Raw genomic sequence first — 18,637 nt, forward strand, 5'->3', positions numbered from 1 at the left:
ACTCCCAAACTCTCCCCTTGTCATATCCTGACAGAGGTCTATCACCCCCTGAGGTATCTCTGGGCCCACAAAATATTCCAGAGGCTGGAGAGATGGCTCAGAGGTTAAGAGCACTGACTGCTCTTCCAGAGGTCCTGAGTTCAATTCCCAGCACCCACATGGTGGCTCACAACCATCTATCACAGGATCTGAGGCCCTCTTCTGCTGGGCAGGCATACATGCTGACAGAACACCGTATACATAAATAAATCTTAAAAAAACCAAATCTATATCTAATCTATATATACCCTAGAGGCATCCGAGGGGCATGAAAAGACACACAGGCAGCCTTAGAGTTCACAGAAGTCATCACACCTCCTGGGGGTTTATGGGAGGGTGCCAGTGATTTTCAGGCCAGGACTCTACAGTTGCCGGCCAGCCTGGGCTACATAGGAGACGCTGTGTAGAGGCAAACAAAAACACAAAACAAAACAAAACAGAAAAATGTAGGCATGGACTGTGAGCCATGTCTCTGGGAGGCAGTAGGTGGAGTGAGGCCAAGGTTCTGGGCCACCTCCCCAGTCTGGGCTAGCACCCAACATGAGTCACAGCTACACTGGCCAAGGCTGACACACACCTTGGCCTGTGCACAGCACACTTAAGCCAGAACCACTTAGCCCGGCCACGGGGCTGTCAGAGCAAGGACTGCAGGGCTGTCCAGCCTCCAGGAAAGCAGCAGACCCTGTGCCCCGCCCCCACCTCTCTGACCTTTAGCTATTCTGAGCACTTCTGGTGAGCCTATTCTGTCCCCTTGGGAGCTTGGGTATGGCAACCTTAGCCTGTGTGACAGATCAGGAAACTGAGGCTCAGAGAGAGAGAGAGAGAGAGAGAGATGGACTTGAATTGCAGACCCAGCCTCTCAGTGCTTGAGAATAGAAGCCAGAGGCCAGGCACCCTTGGCACATTCTCTGGCACTAAGTCCTTGGTGTTTTGAGATAGGGGTTCCCTATGCAGCCCAGGCTGGCCTGGAACTCATGACCCTCTTGCTGACTGCTTAACCACTGGCTGCGGTACCCAGCCTGGCTCAGATCAGCTGACTAGAAAACACTCCCAACATCAACACCACTTCAGTTGCATGGTGGTGGTGCACACCTTTATTCCCAGCACTGGGGAGGCAGAGACAGGTGGATCTCTGTGAGTTCCAGGCCAGCCTGGCTACATGGTGGCACCTTGTCTCACAACAGGACAAATCTTTATAAAGACCCGAGTTCCATCCAGCACTACAAAAGCAGGGAAACAGTCAACTTGGTGTGGGCACAGACATCCCAGCATTCCAAAGGCCAAGGGAGAGTTCAGATTCCTACTGAGTCGTGTGAGACAGGGCTCCAAGCCTCGATTGGTCCATTCTGAAAGGGAAGGCCAAACCTAGACCTGGACACTCCCATTCCATGGCATTAAGCTAGAGGCCCACAAAGAGAGCATGTGACCGTTACAAACGGTCCCCAAGCTAGACTCCAGTGTTTGGAGCTCAGGAGAATGGCTGCCCAGCACGGGCGAAGCCCTGGGCTCCATCCCACACTGCAGAAACCTAGCTTGTCATTGCTGCACTCAGGAAACCTCTGCTCAGTTTCCTTTATTGTTTACTAGCCTTTGTCATTCTAGACAGGGTCTTGCTCTGTAGCCCAGGCTGAAGAACCCCTGCCTTAGCCTGGAAAATGCTGGGGTGACCAGCATCACCAAGCTGGGCTAAAAAACAGTGCTGTTCAGGGTGGGCAGGTGGGTTGGAGCAGAGAACAGCAGGAGAGAAAGCCCGCTCTTCTGTAGACAAGGGGGCCGGTACCCACTTGGCTTATGGGTGATCCTGGACACATGCCCCACAACTAGGACTTACCCTGTGACCTTAGCACCCATGCTGACATCCTGAGGGGACCCCAAGACACAGTGTCTCAGCAGCAATGGCCAGGGCTGACAGGAAAGTGCACAACTTGGCAGGTGGAGCCCGGGGGTCCAATCTCCCTGCTTGGCAGTGTGACTCTCCAAGGCAGAAGGCCGTGGCTGACTTGAAGGAGGGCCTTGCCTAATGTGCCCTAGGTCTGAGGCGTTCATCTCCAGCATCGCAAGTAAAGATTCCCTGGGAATGCTGGCATGCCTTTAACCCCAGCCTTCAGGAGGCAGAGGCAGGACTCTCTGGCAGTCCCAGGCCTGCTTGGTCTACAAAGCAAGTTCCAGGGCAGCCAGGACTATATAGAATGATCCTGTCTCAAAAAACGAAACAAAGATGTTGAGTGACCTCAAGCCAAGAGCTCAACATCGCTGAACATTGTTTCCTCAAACAGGAGAACAGGTGTCGGGAGAGGGGGGCGTGTCGGGGAGATATTTAAATGCACTCCTTGACTCTAGGCCGCCACCTTCCCCTCCTGGTCTTGGACAGAAGGCTCCTGGCCTGAGGTACCCCTGAAACCAACAAAGGCGAATAAAAGCTCCTACTGAGCGCAGACTGCGACCCCAGCACCACTCTGTAAGGATGATGCCAGCCTCCCAAACACCAGATGGAGGCTGAAGATCGGGAGAACCGAGGCCCAAGGGTGAGGCAGTCGTGAGTGCGCGCCTTCCTCCCTCTTCGACTTCGTCACCCTCTTCCCAAAGGATGGACCAGCTATGTTGCACAGGCTAGCCCAGGAGCCCAGAGTCCCGGTGCCACCTAGGCCAGAGCCCACAGCCTGCACCTAGGTGGCGCTCGCCCCGCAGATGTGCAGTTTCGGCCCGCGCCCACGCCCCGCTGGGGAGTTGGGGAGGGTAAGAGACTGGGGGGGGGGATGGGAGCGGGCCAGGCCCCGCCCACCACCGGCCCCGGCTGGTGGGGGGATGGGGAAGAAGGAGGCGGACAGCCAAGCTGGCGTAACGAAGACTTTACTGAAAACACAAAACCGGCGAACCAAGAATTACGGAACAGGAATGTGGACTCGCAGCAAAACAAAACCAAACAAAAAGAGAGGGATAGTGTCGGGAGGAGGGAGGGGAGAGAGAGCGGAGGGGGGGGGGAAGGGGAGAGGGCGGAGGGGGAGGGTTTTTTTTTTTTCTTCCCGTTTCTTTAAAAAACCAACACAAGGAAACACACACGCAACACGCAACCAACGTTTGTTCCCGAGTAGAAACATAAATAGGGCGGAATCGGACACTCCCGTTCTCTCTTCCAAAAGGCAAAAAAAAAAACGAAAAAGGAAAGGCAGAGCGGAGGCTGCGCGCCTCTAGGAGCCCCTCCTCGGCGGCACAAAGGGGCTGCCGGGGCGCGGGCTTGTGCAACACGCGCGAGGCTGGGGAGACAGAAGTGGCGCGAGGGCGGGGGTCGTGCGCTCGGGGTCCCCACCCGGAGTTAAGGGGGGTCCAGCTTGTCGAGTCCGGGGGCACCGAGTCTCGAAGGAGTCCGGGGTGCCCCCCCACCGCAGCGAGTCCGCGCATGCGCCCCGCGCTCAGGCTCAGTACGCGGGGACCTGGTGCTGGGGCAGCAGCTGGCAGCCGCTGTTGACGTGGCTGAGGACTTTCTGTTTGAGCTGCGCCACCTGCTCGCGCAGCAGGCTGGCGGTGGACGCCAGCTCGGTGTTCTGGCTTTTGAGGGTCTTGACTTTCTCCTCCAGGCGCGAGATCCGTTCCAGCTTGCGCTTGCGGCACTTGGAGGCGGCGATGCGGTTGCGCAGCCTCTTGCGCTCCGCCTTGATGCGTTCCTGCGTGTCCATGTCGATGGGCGACAGCGGAGGGCTGTCGCCGAAGCTCGGGACGTCCGGCACGGTCTGCGGCTCGTCCTTGAGAGCGGCCAGGCGCGGTGGATGCGGAGGTGGCGGCGGCCCGAGCGCGCCTGGGGGCGGCGGGAAGGGCACTGGCTCCGCGGCGAAGGCCACGGTGGCCGCGCCCCCAGGGGGCCCGGCGCCACCCGCGAAGCTGCTCAGGTTGGCGTAGACGGGGGTCTCGGTGGCTCCGGGAGTGGCCGCCAGGTCCCCGGGCGCGGGGGGCGCGGGGGCCCCTGATGTGGCCGCGGTGGCCGCGCCCAGCTGGCTCTGCTTGTGTAGGTCCTCCAGCGCCTTGACGAAGCCCTCGGCGAACTCCTGCTCCTCGCTGGCCGCCACCTTCGGGTAGAGGAACTGTGTGCTGGTCGGGGTGGTGGTTACCAGCCCGTTGGATTGGATGATCAGCCTCTCCAGCTCCGGCGACGCGAGCTTGAGCAGCCCCAGGTCCGGCGACGCCAGCAGCCCGTCGGGGGCGCCGTCGGGGCGCAGCGCGGAAGGTGCAGTGGCCGACCCGGGCTTCAATCCTGCCGCTCCCTGCTCCGCCAGGCTGAGCGTCAGCGCGTCTTTCTTCAGCATGCTGCTCGTCGGGGGCGCCCCGGGGAACGCGCGGCCCGGGGGCGCGAAGCCACCACCGCCGGGGGCCCCAGCAGTACCGGCGACGCTCGACGCACCCGCAGCCAGGCCGCTCAGCGCCTCCTCGCCGTAGAAGGGCGTTTCCATCCCCGCCTCCCCCGCCGCGCTCGGCCCGGGGCGGGGGGAGTGGCCGCGGCCTCCCCGGGGGGCCCCGTGCGCCCCCCCGTCCGCTGCCCGTGCTGCCCGGCTCCGCTGCCGGCCGCTCTGGCCCGCGACGCCCGCGCGCACCCTTATAGCCTCGGCCCCCGCGATGAGCTCACCGCCCCCGTTCGCCATTGGCCCGAGGTGACGTCGTAGATTTGCATAAAGAGGCGGGGCCCGGGACGCCCTCGCTCCGTGGCTGCTGCGGCCGCTGTTGCCACGGGCGACGCTCGCTACATGGCACAACAACGCGGGGCATTGTGGGTTGACGTCATGGGGGTGGGGCTGAACGCGGCCTGGCCGGGTCACCACGCCCGGCGTGGAGTGCTGGGCTCAGTCTCTGTCCTCTCTCTCCCTCCCCCATTCCGTCCCTTTCCTCCCGCTCCGTCCTATCTCTTTCTCTCGCCTCCCTCTCCCTCCTCTCTCTGTCTTCCCTGTATCTCTCTGACCCATCGTCCGTGGTCGGTCTCTCCCCTCGTCTCAGTGCGGGCACTCATCCTGTGGCGTGATGGGCCGGACCTCAAGAAGCCACGCCCTCTGTGGGCACGCCCACCAGAGACCACGCCCCGCGCAGGGGGCCAGGCTCGGGGCTGGCAGGTGCGGGCGGGGCAGGATGACGGTGGGCAGAGGGGTCCCTTGGGCAGCCCCGGAAGCTGCTGGGGTGCTTCCTGCCCTGTCGGTCTCTGAGTGGAGTTAAACCTGCCTTCCCGCCTTTGCACCCAGCCAGGGCTCCAGGCAGCCGCCCGTGTTAGTGTGAAAAAAGGTTTAATCTTCGTTTTGGGTTGTTATAAGACAGGGTCTCCTCCTTTCTCCTAACCATGAACTCACTTTAATTCCCCTGCCTCACCTTCCCCAGTGTTTGAATAGCAGGCCTGAGCCGCTTCACCTAGGTATGAAGTTTTTGGTTTTGCTCGTTTTACATTTGACTGTGTGTGTGTGCGCGCGCGCGCGCGTGCACCTGTGGAGGTCAGAGGACAGCTCGGGGGATTCCTGGGATGGCACTCAGTTGTCAGACCACCCACTCCCACCCCGCGTCCCTGGTTTTGGATATTCTGAGACGGATCTCGCTCTGTAGCCCAGACTGACTTCTGAGCCCCCGCAATCTACCTCAGCCTCCCAGGTCCTGGATGGTGATGTTGCTTCCAGGACGCATTTGATTTTAACTCTTTCTTGGTTTTTGTTTGTTTGTTGTTTGTTTTTTGGTTTTTCGAGACAGGGTTTCTCTGTGTAGCTTTGCACCTTTCCTGGAACTCGCTCTGTAGCCCAGGCTGGCCTCGAACTCACAGAGATCCACCTGCCTCTGCCTCCCAAGTGCTGGGATTAAAGTCGTGTGCCACCACCGCCCGGCAAGTTTTATATTTTGAGAGATGGTCTAACTTTACAACCCTGGCTGGCTTGGGATTTACAGAGATAGGGACCTGGCAATGCTGGGCTTAAAGACCATCATGCAATGGGTGTAACCCAAGCTGGCCTCGTACTGGCAATCACCTGCCTCAGTTTATCAAGTACTGGAGTGACAACCCAGGCGGGCACCTTACCATGGTGTGAAAGTTTGGGGGTGAGCTTGTGGGTTTTGTTCTTGAGTTTATTTCGAGCCAGAATTTCCTGTAGCTCAGGCTAGACTTCGGAACTGATCCCCTGCCTCCACTTTCTGAGTGGGCAGACAGGTGTGCCCCAAAGCCAGTCTCAACCTGAGTGCCCAGCAAGCTTCTGGGCAGCCATGGTGGCACACATTCTTACCCCTGACTGCCAGGGCCTGGGGTGGGTCCCAAGTGGAGCTGGCGAAAAGATCCTGGCTGGTAATTACCCCTAATTAGTACCGTATGCCCGCCAGGCCCGGCTGGGATGGGGGAGGGCCAGGCCCACCACCTCAAGGGCCGCCTCTGCCTCCCACCCCTCACCATGGCCCGTCTGACCTGGTGCCCCGCACGCCCAGCCCTTACTCCCCGTGGTAGCCGAGGAATCGTCCAGGACGAAGGTGGCCTCCCGGCACACGTGGGCTTTCGCCGGCCGGATCCCAGGCTGGGCCCCCGGAGGCTGGGCCTGCTGTGCTGGCCTGCAGCCAGCCGCCCCGGGCGCCAGTCCCGCCTCTCCCCGGGGCCGGTGCGCAGCTGGGGACGCCCGAGGCTCCGCCCTGACCTTGGGCCTCGGCCTTGGCCGTGGGGGATGGGCTGGCCCTCTGGAGGCGGCGCCGGTTTGAGCTGGCTGAGGACCTTTCTCTGAGCCCGTTTCCTATCAGCCTCCGGAGCATTTTTGTAGTTACATGGAGGCTGAGGAATGGTAACAGCTGGATATTTCCTTGTTTTTCGAGACAGGGTTTCCCTGGGTCGGCCTGGCTGTCCTGGCTCTGTAGACCGGGCTGGCCTCGAACTCCGACATCCGCCTGTCTCCTGCAGGCTGGGAGTACAGACGCGGGTCACTGCTGCCCGGCTGAGTGTTCCCGATTGCATTTCTGTGGGAGCGAGCATGCGGAGGCCCGTGAAGGACTACAGCTTGAGGAATCTGTTCTCTCCCACCATGTGGGCCTTGTGAACTGAACTCAGGCTCTCCGACTTGGCAGCAAGCGCCTTTACCAACAGGGCCGCCTCGCCACCCCTTCAGTCACTGTTCAATTTTGTTATTTGGAGAAATGTAAACGGCGAGTCTTGGGTGCTCAGCCTCCCTAAAATAATCCCACTCAAAACCTCAGTAAGGACAGGAGGGGTCAGGAAGTCTCGGGGCGCCGGGTTGGCCCGGAGCCGGTGCCTGGTGCCTGTCACTGGAACTGGGCTGAGCAGGAACAGAGTCCTTTTTCGGTTCTGCCTTCCCTGGGCAGTGTCTGGGGAGGGAAATGACCTGCCCAGGGTGCCACAGCCCAGGCTGGAGACGGTGCGGCCCCCACACGGAACCTGGTGTCTTGTGAGCCTGAGTTCGAATCCCCAGGCTCTCAGTCCCTGTCCACAGTGCGAAGATAAATTTGAGTTTCCTGGTTTACGTTTTCAGTCTTCACTTGAACCGGCAGAAACTGATCATCAGCTTCATAAAACGGGAAGACCCAAAGGCGGCCCCTGGGAGGAGCGGCGGCAGGGGACTGCCCCCGGCCGGCGTGGGGCAGACTGTGGGCACCCCCCGGGTGGCTGGGCCCGGCCGCATTCCTGAGGGTCGGGTTACCGGGAAGGAAGGCCGCCCTCCCGCCCTCCGCTGCTTCCCCGGCCCGGCCGACCGCAGGTGTTTGCGCAGCCTCTGCGAAGGGCCCACGTCCTGTTTCTGGGGCGCCGCCAGCTCCTTCCAGCCTCATAAAACCTGTAAAATGAGGAAATGAAGCGCAGCCTCAGCTTCCTCGCCGGCCGGTGTCTGTCGGGTTTGCTGATGGCTGGCGCCCGCCCGGGCTAGCCACAGGCCCAGGGAAGCCCTCCCACGGCCCTCAGCGCAGGCCAGCGTCGGGACGCACCTGCCGCCGTGGGCCTGTCCACGGTCCACCTGCGCTGTTTGTTTCTCGCCCATCCCACCTCCCACAAGGCCTTTCCGAGTGGGGCGGGTGGGTGGAGGGGTTTAAGCCACCTTGCTCTAGGCTCTTTCACAGAAGACAAGTTTTTGGTTTTGGTTTTTCTCTTTAAGACAGGGTTTTTCTGTGTAGCTTTGCGCCTTTCCTGGAACTCACTCTGTAGACCAGGCTGGCCTCGAACTCACAGAGATCCACCTGCCTCTGCCTCCCGAGTGCTGGGATTAAAGGAGTGCGCCACCACCGTCCAAAGACCGATTCTTAAACATTGCATTTATCTATTTGGTCGGCGGGTGTGTGTGTGTGTGTGTGTGTGTGTGTGTGTACATATGCTACAGCCACATGTGGGTCAGGGGACAGCTGTGGCAGCCAGTGGATTCTGCCTTCTATCATGTGGGTCCTGGAGACAGAACTCAGGCTCGGTGGCAAGTGCCTTTACCTCTGAGCCATCTCACCAGCTGGCACAGAACAAGTCTTACTGAGGCACTTTCTAAGCCTAGTGTGGGGCACACCTGTCTTGAGGCATTGAGAGGCAGTCTCAACTAGACAAAGTTTGAGGGCAGCCTGGGACACAGGATCAGTCTCAAAATACAAACGAAAACAAGAATAAACGAATAAATAAGCAAAAGGAATGAACTGTTCTATAGTAAGCCATTTTCTTTCTTTTTTAAAGTCAGGGTTTCTCTATATAGCCCTGGCTGCCTGGAACTGGCTCTACAGCCCAGGCAGCCAGAGACCCGCCTGCCTCTGCCTCCAGAGTGCTGGGATTACAGGCGTGCGCCACAGCTGGCTCTCACTAAGCCCCATCTCTTTTCTGATTTTGCTCCAAAGCACCCTTTGGATCACAGGGATGGACGGCCTAGAGACAGATACAGAGCTCAGGGACCAGGGCTAGGGTGGGACCTCACAGAGAGTGGTATTCAAGACAGGGAGACCCCAAGCCAGGTGTATGGGACCCAGCACCCACTAGGCACCAGTGACTGCTTGTTCTGAGAGTCCCAGCCTCCGGGGTGATGTTGGACCCTGTGTGAGGAAGGGGTTTGCCTCCATCTGACACCAGCCCCACCTCCAGGTAACGGGGTCTGGGGCTAAGGACCCCACTGGAGAGAAGTTCCTCCTCCGCCTGGAGGCCCGGACTGTCCGCACCCCCGGTCCTGCGGTGACAGCCTTCCTGTGGTGAGGGAGTGAATGGCACAGGTTGTCCAGCGGGCAGCGAGCTGGGAACAGGCAGCCCCGCACACAAGCCTCCTGTCTTGGAGAACTGGGAAGAGGCACTCGGGGACCCAGCTCTGGGGTCCCTCGGTGAAGAGGAGAACCAGGGCCTGCCCCCCACCCAGGGCAGCCGGCGGGGCAGGAACCTGGAGGGAGGCGGTGAGGAGGGATGGAGAGTCTGGTCCTGTGGTGCACCTCACGACTGTCTTCCCCGAGCCCGAGGGTGCGCACAGGGAAACCCGAAGGGGCCCAGCACGGAGCAGAATGCGGACCCAGGGGCTGAGGGACCAGGGTGGCAGCCGCGCGGGCTGGGAGCAGGCCTGGCCAGGCCAACTTCAGAGGATGGCAGCGGCAGTGGGGTTCGGCCTCCGCGCCCTGGGGACACCGAGGCACAGGGCCCCACACTGTCCCCTCCCCTGCCCCCGGTCCCGGGTCCTCGGCTGGAACGAAATGATTTGGGGTACATTTGGGGGCTTTTTGGTGTGTTCAGAACGCAGATGGCGTCCTTACGCAGTTCTCGCGTAGCCCGTACCTCAGTTTCCCTTGCGCGCACTGGCACGGGTGCGCCGTGCAGCCCGGAAAGGGGGAAGAGAACGAGCCTACGGTAGGCGACAGCCCCCTGCCTCCGCTGTGCCTCCTCCCGTCCTCCGCCCAGCCCGCTGCGCATCAGACCCAGCGCTGGGGGAGGGGCGATGCGGAGGGCGGGAGGGCTGTGCGGGAGCACCCACGGTGGGTGCGAGGACCCCGGTCCGTCCGGCCTGCGACCCACGTGAGCCAGAACGTGACCGCGACCCCGCCACCGGCCCGCAGCCCTCCTCCCCGCCAGCTGCAGCCCGGGGCTCCCCCCCCCCCCCTGCACCGTCCTTTGTGCTCTTTCCCGCCTTTGCTCAGAGCCGCCCATCCCGTACTGCAGGTCTTGAGGCCGCATCGGGGACCTGGAGTAGCCTGAGCCGTCCTAGGGTCCAGCTCCCCGGTCCAGACCCCGCCAGAAGCTGCCCACGGCCACAGTGCACGAGCAGGGAAGGTGGCCGGGCTCCTCTGAGCCTGGTGTGCAGGAGAGGACGGAGAGGCCACAGCACCTTCTGACGTCCCCTTCTTCCCGTCTCCCTCGAGGACCAGCATGGCGATGTGTGCCTTTCCTTCCTTCCTATTGCTGGAAACACCCAACACACCGGCTGCTCGTGGAGAGGACCCAGGTTCAGTTCCCAGCACACACATGGCAGCTCACACAAACACACACACATATGTGCACGTGCATGTAATTTAAAGTAATAAAAATCGTAGCCGGGCGGTGGTGGCGCGCCTTTAATCCCAGCACTCAAGGGAGGCAGAGGCAGGTGGCTCTCTGAGTTCGAGGCCAGCCTGGGCTACAGAGTGAGTTCCAGGACAGTCAGGGCTACACAGAGAAATCCTGTCTTCAAAACAAAACAGAAGTAAATCTTAACCATGAAGGTAGACTGAGTGGCTGACACCCAACTCAACCCAGCCAAGGTCCCAGACCCTCCTCTTGTCCTCAGACCCTCACTGAACTCTAGACACAACAGTGGGGAAGCACAATTGAGAACTCCCACATAAGGTGCTCAAAGAAAGTAGCCACCAGAATGGAGGTCCCTGTCTCACCCATGCTCCTGCCTGGGGCTGCCAGGAGTGGAGTGGGTTTTCGAATGGGCTTCCTTCTGAACTTAGAAAGGTTGGACCTTCAGCTTCTCTGCAGGGATCCCCTTGAAGTCAGCAGGCACAGCCCTATTCGGGGACCTAAGAACAGGAACAACGGGACAGCCTGTAATACAGTGCCCAGTTGACGAGTGCCCCCCCCCCTCCGCACGCCGCGCTGTCCAGAATGTGTCCGGTCTAGCCTCTACACTTAGCAAAAGAAACGAGAAACTAACCTGTAGGCTGTACTGGCAGCACTCTGGGTGGGGAGGAGGCTCGGGACACCGTGAGGTGTCAGGTCACAGGTCAACTGAGTGTGAACAGTGACCAGTCTCTGGAGTTTTGGAGGACAGAGTATTTAGCCCGGGCTGACCTGGCTCACTCTCTTTATGGACACCAGGCTAGCCCCACAGAGATTATCCTGCCTCCCAAGTACTGGGACTAAAGGCTTGTTCCGCCACATCCAGCCTTCAGTTTAACTCTTTCTTGTTTGTTTGCTTGTTGAATGCTGAGATTAAAGCCCTTCAGTTTAATTTTTAAATTGGAGGCCTTAAGACTTTAAAGAAAGCTAGGCACTCTGGCGGCAGAGGCAGGCCGATCTCTGTGAGTTCGAGGCCAGCCTGGTCTACAGAGTGAGTTCCAGGACAGCCAGGGTTACACAGAGAAACCCTGTCTCAAAAAAAAAAAAAACAAAAACAAACAAACAAACAAACAAAAAACTTTAAATAAAATTGAACTCTGTGTTTGAACTTCGTAGAATATTAAACAAAGATCTCATGGGACCAAAGAGAAATCTCTGTAGAGATGGCCCTTTAGGACTGAAGGTGGGAGCCAGAACAGAGGTGCTACTCAGCTGGCTAGAGCCGGCCCAGGCTTCGAGGTACCAGAAAGACCCAGACGGGTCTGGGTCTGTTTCAAAAGTACCTTTGTCCTGGTGCACACCTTTGGTGAGATCTGGGGAGGAGCTAACAGTAAGGGCCAGTCCCTGTTCCTGGAGAGAGGGCAGCAGTACACATCCTTTGGCACCAAAGGGTACCCTGTGACAGCCCCCTGGACAGAGGGAAGCGGCATGGCGTGTGGCTGCATGACTGCCACGGCCCCGGGGCACAGAGCACCAGGGTGTCGACCTGCAGGGGAGGCAATGGGAGTGTCATGTCAAGGGGCACTGAGGAGAATAGGTATAGCTGTCCATCCCTTGACGCTCCGGCTTGGCCTTTGGGTGTGAATAAACACTGCCACCCGGCACCTCTGGTCTCACAGCCCTGCAGTGCTTCCTGGCTGCTCACGTCTGGGAAACAGACTGCGAGTTAACCTCCACTGTCACTAGGGTCTGAACCCTGGGAAGTCGGGAGAGGTAACCTCCCCTGGCACCATCAGACCAAACCAATGGATCTCCTGGTGAGCAGAGCAAGGAGCCCAGGGAGGCCCAGGAACCAGCCAAGAGTAACTGGTGAGAGCCGTGGGCACTGGTAAGCCTGTCCTGATCACACTCTGGGAGCTGTTGCCTGTCTCACAGGAGAAACCACGGCTGTGCATCCATGGCAGTGTGTGTGAGTGTGTGTGTGTGTGTGTGTGTGTGTGTGTGTGTGTGTGTGTAATAAAGGTGGGCCGGCCCTAGCCTGACCAAGGATGGGTGCTGAGGCTCATACAGCTTAGAGGGGCCTCTTGGGAGCAGTTCTGAAATTGGGATCCCAGCAGATGCTAAGACCAGGACCCAGAAGAGTGGCTGGTTCCTTCCCTGTCCCTCTGCATGTGTGACACCCCAGGGGGTGTGAACGGCGCCAGGAAAGGCTGGAGAGGACACGGGTCACCTGAGTGTGAACAGTGACCAGTCTCTGGAGTTTGGGAGGGTTAGGACAGGCATCTCTGGCCTCTGTCAGGGTCCAGGGCTCTCAGCGGCTCCATGAGGGCTGTGGGTGGCCTCTGGATGGTGCAGAGAACACAGTGGGAAATCTCCCCTTCCCCAGACAGGGAGCCTGTTTTGTCTACATCTTGATGAGGGTGTCCTCAGGGTCACCACGATTCTACAGTTCTCCTTCAGGCAGTCCTGGGTCCCCGGGACTCTAAAAACTCTAAACTAGCTCTCTATCTAGAGGCTCCCTGGGGGCCAACCCACCCTGAAGTAGTCAACAACATAAGTCCCTGAACATACATTTAAGAGACTTGGCATTTTTAATTTTTATTTTATGTGTTTTACTTATATACATGTCTGTGTGCCATGTGTGTGCAGGGCTTGTTGAGGCCAGAAGAGTCGTTGGATTGCCTGGAATTGGAGTTACAGATGGTGTGAGCAGCCATGTAGGTGCTGGGCACTGAACCCACCTCCTCTGGAAGAGCAAGTGACCTTTAACCAATGCGGAAGACTGAGAAATGTACAGGAAGGCAGATCAGCCACCGCCCCCGGACTGGCCAGACACTCCCAGGGAGGTTCCTGGCGGCACTGGGGCTGGGCAGACCAGGACCTGACCAGAAGGGCTGCCTGCCTTGTTCAGAAGTGGGGTTACAGTGGCCAAGTGCTGCTGGCTGCCGCTGAAGCCACCACAATCGTGAGGTCCCTGATGGTCAGAGAATTACCAGACCCGGGACAGCAGGGGTGCGGCTAGGTGATTCAGGGTGCTACAAGGCTTCTGCATATGAAGTTGGTTTGGCCACTGTGGGAAACTGTGTAGACTACAGCAGCCTAACCCCAGGAGCCCACAACCAGGATGACTGCTGGGGACCAGCTTGTTGATATCATGGCATATGCCAGGGCAGAATATTCTGTGGTAAAGTGACCCACGGGTCCCCTTTCACAGAGACAAGTCCTGGGTGACTAGGCTTGTGTCCATTTCTTACTGTGTCCATAAGGCACATAAGGTGGCCAGGAAGTCCCTCCCGAATGACTGTAACCCTGGCTACTGTGGCGCTTCGTGGGTCAGGACTGTGGGAACACTGGATGACCAGGTAGCTTTTGACCCCTGCAAACAAGCTACCCTGACCTGGGGAAGCCAGAAGCGGGAATCACGACCCTATGGCCCTCCAAGAAGAATGATGTTTCCAGAGCTTCAGGGAGAGGCCACGTGGAGATCTGAGCTTCCCTCAGGCTGCCCTGAGATGTGGCCAACAGTATAGAAGTCCTAAAGCTAGGGCCAATGGGAGGGAGGCTACGAGGTATTGAGAAAAAGAAGACAAATCTGTCACGAAAATGACAGTCCTTGTTTCTGCCATCCCAAGGACAGTGTCAACTTGGCTTGGAGGGAAAGCAGGTTGTTGGCCAGAAACTGGTTCCTTCAGCCCAAGGCCAGGTCATCAACGCCCAGCCTGGCACATGCCCAAGCCCTGCTCCCCATACATATGTGAGTTTGCCAGCGTCACAGTGGGGGTCTTGACCCAAATGTTGGGGTTATGGGTCTATCTCGTACATGCCAAGGCTTGTCTTTTGGCTTTGTCACCCAAGGCCGGCCACCCTACCTGTGAGCATTTGCGATGGTGGCCCCTCAGTGTCACAGGCTGACAGATAAGCAAGATGCAATAAACCAGGCGGTGGTGGCACATGCCTTTAATCCCAGCAGTGGGTGGGGCACAGAGGCAGGTGGATCTCTGTGAGTTCAAGGCCAGCCTGGTCTACATAGAGAAACCCTGTCTTGAGAAAATTGAACTCATGGACAGCCAGACTTAACAGACCCGCCTCTTGAGGCCAGGATGCCAAGCATTTTACCCACACTGGCAATTTCACCAAAGAGGGGGACACCTTGCAGTGTGGCCCTAAATTCCAACACCACTAAAACGAACCTCAGAACATGGGGCCTTTGGGTGTGAGTCCTGACCTGAGGAATAAATGGGGTTTCCTGGCAGATAACCTTAGTGTCCTCTATTTTTCTGTGCCCCCCAAAAAATCCTGCCAGGAACTGGCCAAACACTAACCCAGTGATCATGTGAGCAGCTTTCTGGTGGTACCTGAGGCACCTGCGGGTATACTGTAGGACATGAGTCCACTTCATATCCCTTCCACTGTGGTACTCAGACGCCCCTTAGTGCCCTCAAGCCCCTCCCACACAAGGAAGGAGCCCTTAACTCTAGGTGGCTTGTTGTCTGACCCCCACATTTAGGTAGGTGCTAGAGGAGCATCTTGGGGAGCCCCAAACGCACCCAAAGCTCGAAGCCTAACCACGGCCCTGTTGGAGCCAGGCTGGTTCTGACATCAGCACTACTGTAGACAGGAACAACTGCATTTCTTACAGCCAGAGACAGTCTGTGGGGTGTGGAGACACTGTCATGGCCACCAGCTCGGGGCCAAAGATCAGCATCACATGATTTTAGCTGGAAACAGTGGAGCCCATGTCAGGTTGGAGAGAGCTCCAGTCACGAGTGTTTCCAGGGCCCCCAGGATCTCAGGAGCCTCACTTAGGAAGAAGCTCAGGGCTGAACAGCCGGCTCTCAGCTCAACAGAAGAATGGTCCACACAGCAAGGAGGAGCCTCTCCCACACACTTAGTCCTAGCTGGAGCGCTGACTCGGTTTGTCATTAGAGACCCAGTCCAGAGCCCTCCAGCAACTGCCAAGCAAAGAATGTGAATAAATCTGGGGTGTGTGAGGACTCTAGTCTCTGTCAGGTGTGACATGGGTGTGCCTGTTTGAAGCTCCTCTGGAATCCTGGCTGTCGGTGGCCACTGTCTCCTGGACCCTTTCTTTGTCCTTTTGTGCCCACTGTCAGCCAATGAGAAGAGTTAGGATGGAAGGCAGTGGCTGCGGCCCGTGCCGGCTCACCAGCCCCCGGGACACTGAACACTTGTGTGCAGAGGTGAAGTTTGCCTTGCTCAAAACCTGAAACCATCTGTCTGGTGGATCTGTGACCCTGATCTTTTAAAAAAATTTTTATTATATAAATATATAAATATAAATATATATGTGTGTGTGTGTGTGTGTGTGTGTGTGTGTATGTGTGTGTGTGTGTGTGTGTGATTTGCCTGCATGCATGCCTGTGTACCTTGTGTGCCTGGTGTCCTTGGAGGCCAGAAGAAGGTGCTGGATCGCCTGGAACTGGAGTTACAGATGGTTGTGAGCTGCCATGTGGGTGCTGGGAATCGAACCTGGGTCCTCTGAGAGAGCAGTCGGTTCTCTTAGCTGCCAAGCTGTCTCTCCACTCCCCCACGTTGTCTCTAAAAGACAGACAGATGGACATGTATGGGTGTGTGGGGTGGGCGGGGACCCCGCTTGCCTGAGATGCTTGGTGTGTTGTGGCCTTCTGTTCTTATAGGTCATCTCCAGAGCTGGACACACTCTGCAGGAGGCCTCGGCAAAGTTCTGCCCAGGGAGTGACTTCTCACCCATGTGCTTGTCCTGTCCCTAAAGCGCTGGCCGAGGCCAGGGACCTCCGGCACTCCTAGCTGTAACAAAAATTGCTAAACGGTCTTATTAATAAAAAACCCAGAGCCAGATATTGGGGTGAAAGCTGAAAGACCAGAGAAACAGAACAAGCCAGCCATGTTCTTACCTCTACGAAATCTCAGCCTCAAGAGAGAGACTTCCTGTTTACTCACACCTTGTGTACCTTTCTGTGCCCTGACGTCTTACTTCCTTCCCAGTGCGTGCGCCACCATGCCTGGCTCTGTTCCCAGTGTGGCCTTGAACTCACAGAGGTCCAGATGGATCTCTGCCTCCTGAATGCTAGGATTAAAGGTGTGCGCCACCACTGCCTGACCTCTATGTCTAATCTAGTGACTGGCTCCGTCCTCTGATCCCCAGGCAAGCTTTATTGGGGTACACAATATCCCACCACACCTGCCTCCTCTCCCAGCCTTGGCATGCTTGGCTGAGTGGTCAAAGCTCCCAGGGAACAAGGGCAGGCAGGATGCTGGCCAGGCTGGAGCTTGGCCAGGGGCCTCACATCCTGGGGGTAGAAATAGTTAACATGACACCAATCACAGCAGAAAAGAAGACAGAACTTCCGGTTCATAGCATTCATTGGTGGATCGATGGTTCCAGAAGGCTCAGGGAGAGGTCCTGGGGTCAGAATGTGAGGAATGAAGGGAGGGGTGACCCTTGGGGGTCCCCAGAACGTCATCGGCCGGGGTGTGAGGTCAATTCATTACTAGTCTATAACTTCCCTTCTTTCCTTAGTTTCCCCAAGTGTGCGTCCCCCAGGAAAAGCCTGGGCTCAGTTCTGGCCATCACCCCACCAGTGCCAGCTGTGCTGTCCTGTGATATATGGTCACCCAGCCCTTGAAACATGCCACCTGCTCCAGGAGACTGAGGGCCTTCAGCTGGACGCAGTTCAGAAGTTAGACTTCCTGTCTCCAGTGATGCCTGAAATCTGCTAAAAATATCCGTGCCCCCTGCCAGGGAGGCAGCTATGACGGTGGCTGGGCTGCAGTGACGATGTTGAGCCCAAGGAGCATCCGGCAGAGCCGGTTGCCATGGTGATGCTGAGTCAGAGGCAGAGGCAGGTAGCAGCATCTGGTACCCGGCTGCCCGCCTCTGCCTGGCCAGCACTGAGCATCCTGCCCAGCACCCACCCTGCAGCCTCTGCTGGGGACCAGGGTCGCTGGTGGCTGTGGGGGTGGGAAGATGTGGAGACAGGAGAATGCACAGGCTGGAGAACCTTCTCCACAGACACTGCAGACAAAGCAGGAGGATGTGGTTTCTAATACCCTTGACTGAGGGCCCATGGGGTGTACACACATACAACCATCCACCTGACCTTCCACCAACCCACTCACCCACCATGCTCCCATCTGCCCTTCTGTCTGTCCATCTCTTCATCCCACATTTGCAGAGCATGTCCTGTGCACTAATGTCTGGTCACTGTGAGGATGAGGGTCTGGGCTTGGTGATCTTATGGTCACTCCAACCCATACCTGGAGCTGGCTAAGACACCACCTGCTCCTCATATTCCTGTCGGCCCCCTCCCCCGACCTGTTCCCACAGCCACAGAACCACAGCTCATACCCTTCTCCAGCACCCTCCCAATCTCAGCCATGGCACTGGTCCCTGCCCCAGGGCCTTTGCTTCTCCAGTTGCTCCAAGGACCCTTCTTCTTCAGCTGGCCTCTGGGGTGTTATTCTTGGCTTCTTTGTTTATCTTCTCCCAACTTCAGAGCATAAAGTCCTAGGAGCTGGTGTCTAACAGGCTGAGGCCAAGCACCCTGGGCTACGCAGTGACAACAGAGTAAACCACCAAAGACTGTGCCTAAAAATGTGAGCAGAGCATGGTGGGGCACCCCATCAATCCCAGCTCTCAGGAGGTGGAGGCAGGGGGGATCTGTGAGTTTAAGGCCAGCCAGGGCTACAAGAAGACCCTGTCTTAACCTGCATACATGAGGTCTTGGATTTGATCCCTAACACATTGGGTCACCCCAGCACTGGGAGGAGACGACCCCAGGACTTTGGCCAGGCTACCCTACTTGGCAAACCGTAGAGCTGTGAGAGACCTTACATCAAAGAAAAACAAGCTGGTGTGTGTGTGTGTGTGTGTGTGTGTGTGTGTGTGTGTGTGTGTGGTGGGGGATGGGTCAATTAAATGCAATTGCCATGAAGCCAGACAACCCAGGTTCAGTCCCCTGGTACTCACAGGGTAGAGGAGAGAACAGGCTCCCACAAGGTGTCACCTACACACACACACACACACACACACACACACACACACACACCACGCTTGCACACACAAACCCCATAAATAAATAAGTAGATAGAGAAGTAAACGTTTGAAAAACCAAAGCGGATGCCTCCTGAGGAATGAACCAGACACTCCTGTGACTTCTACATGCGCATGTGCACAAG

At 57.7% G+C, this 18,637-nt stretch overlaps 1 protein-coding gene across 1 annotated transcript; it reads right to left on the reverse strand.

The window, feature by feature from the left end:
• Positions 1 to 2,873: 2,873 nt before the first annotated feature.
• On the reverse strand, positions 2,874 to 5,244 carry Jund (JunD proto-oncogene, AP-1 transcription factor subunit). The gene has a single exon (XM_036166775.1). The coding sequence runs from the start codon at positions 4,668 to 4,670 to the stop codon at positions 3,456 to 3,458; it is 1,215 nt and encodes a 404-aa protein (XP_036022668.1). The 5' UTR covers positions 4,671 to 5,244; the 3' UTR covers positions 2,874 to 3,455.
• Positions 5,245 to 18,637: the final 13,393 nt, after the last annotated feature.

Source organism: Onychomys torridus, chromosome 17, assembly GCF_903995425.1.
Source record: "Onychomys torridus chromosome 17, mOncTor1.1, whole genome shotgun sequence".
Lineage (NCBI taxonomy): Eukaryota > Metazoa > Chordata > Mammalia > Rodentia > Cricetidae > Onychomys > Onychomys torridus.

Excerpts from the sequence above, each read along its gene's own strand:
- Jund (XM_036166775.1), bottom strand. The coding sequence starts at position 4,670 with ATGGCGAACGGGGGCGGTGAGCTCATCGCGGGGGCCGAGGCTATAAGG.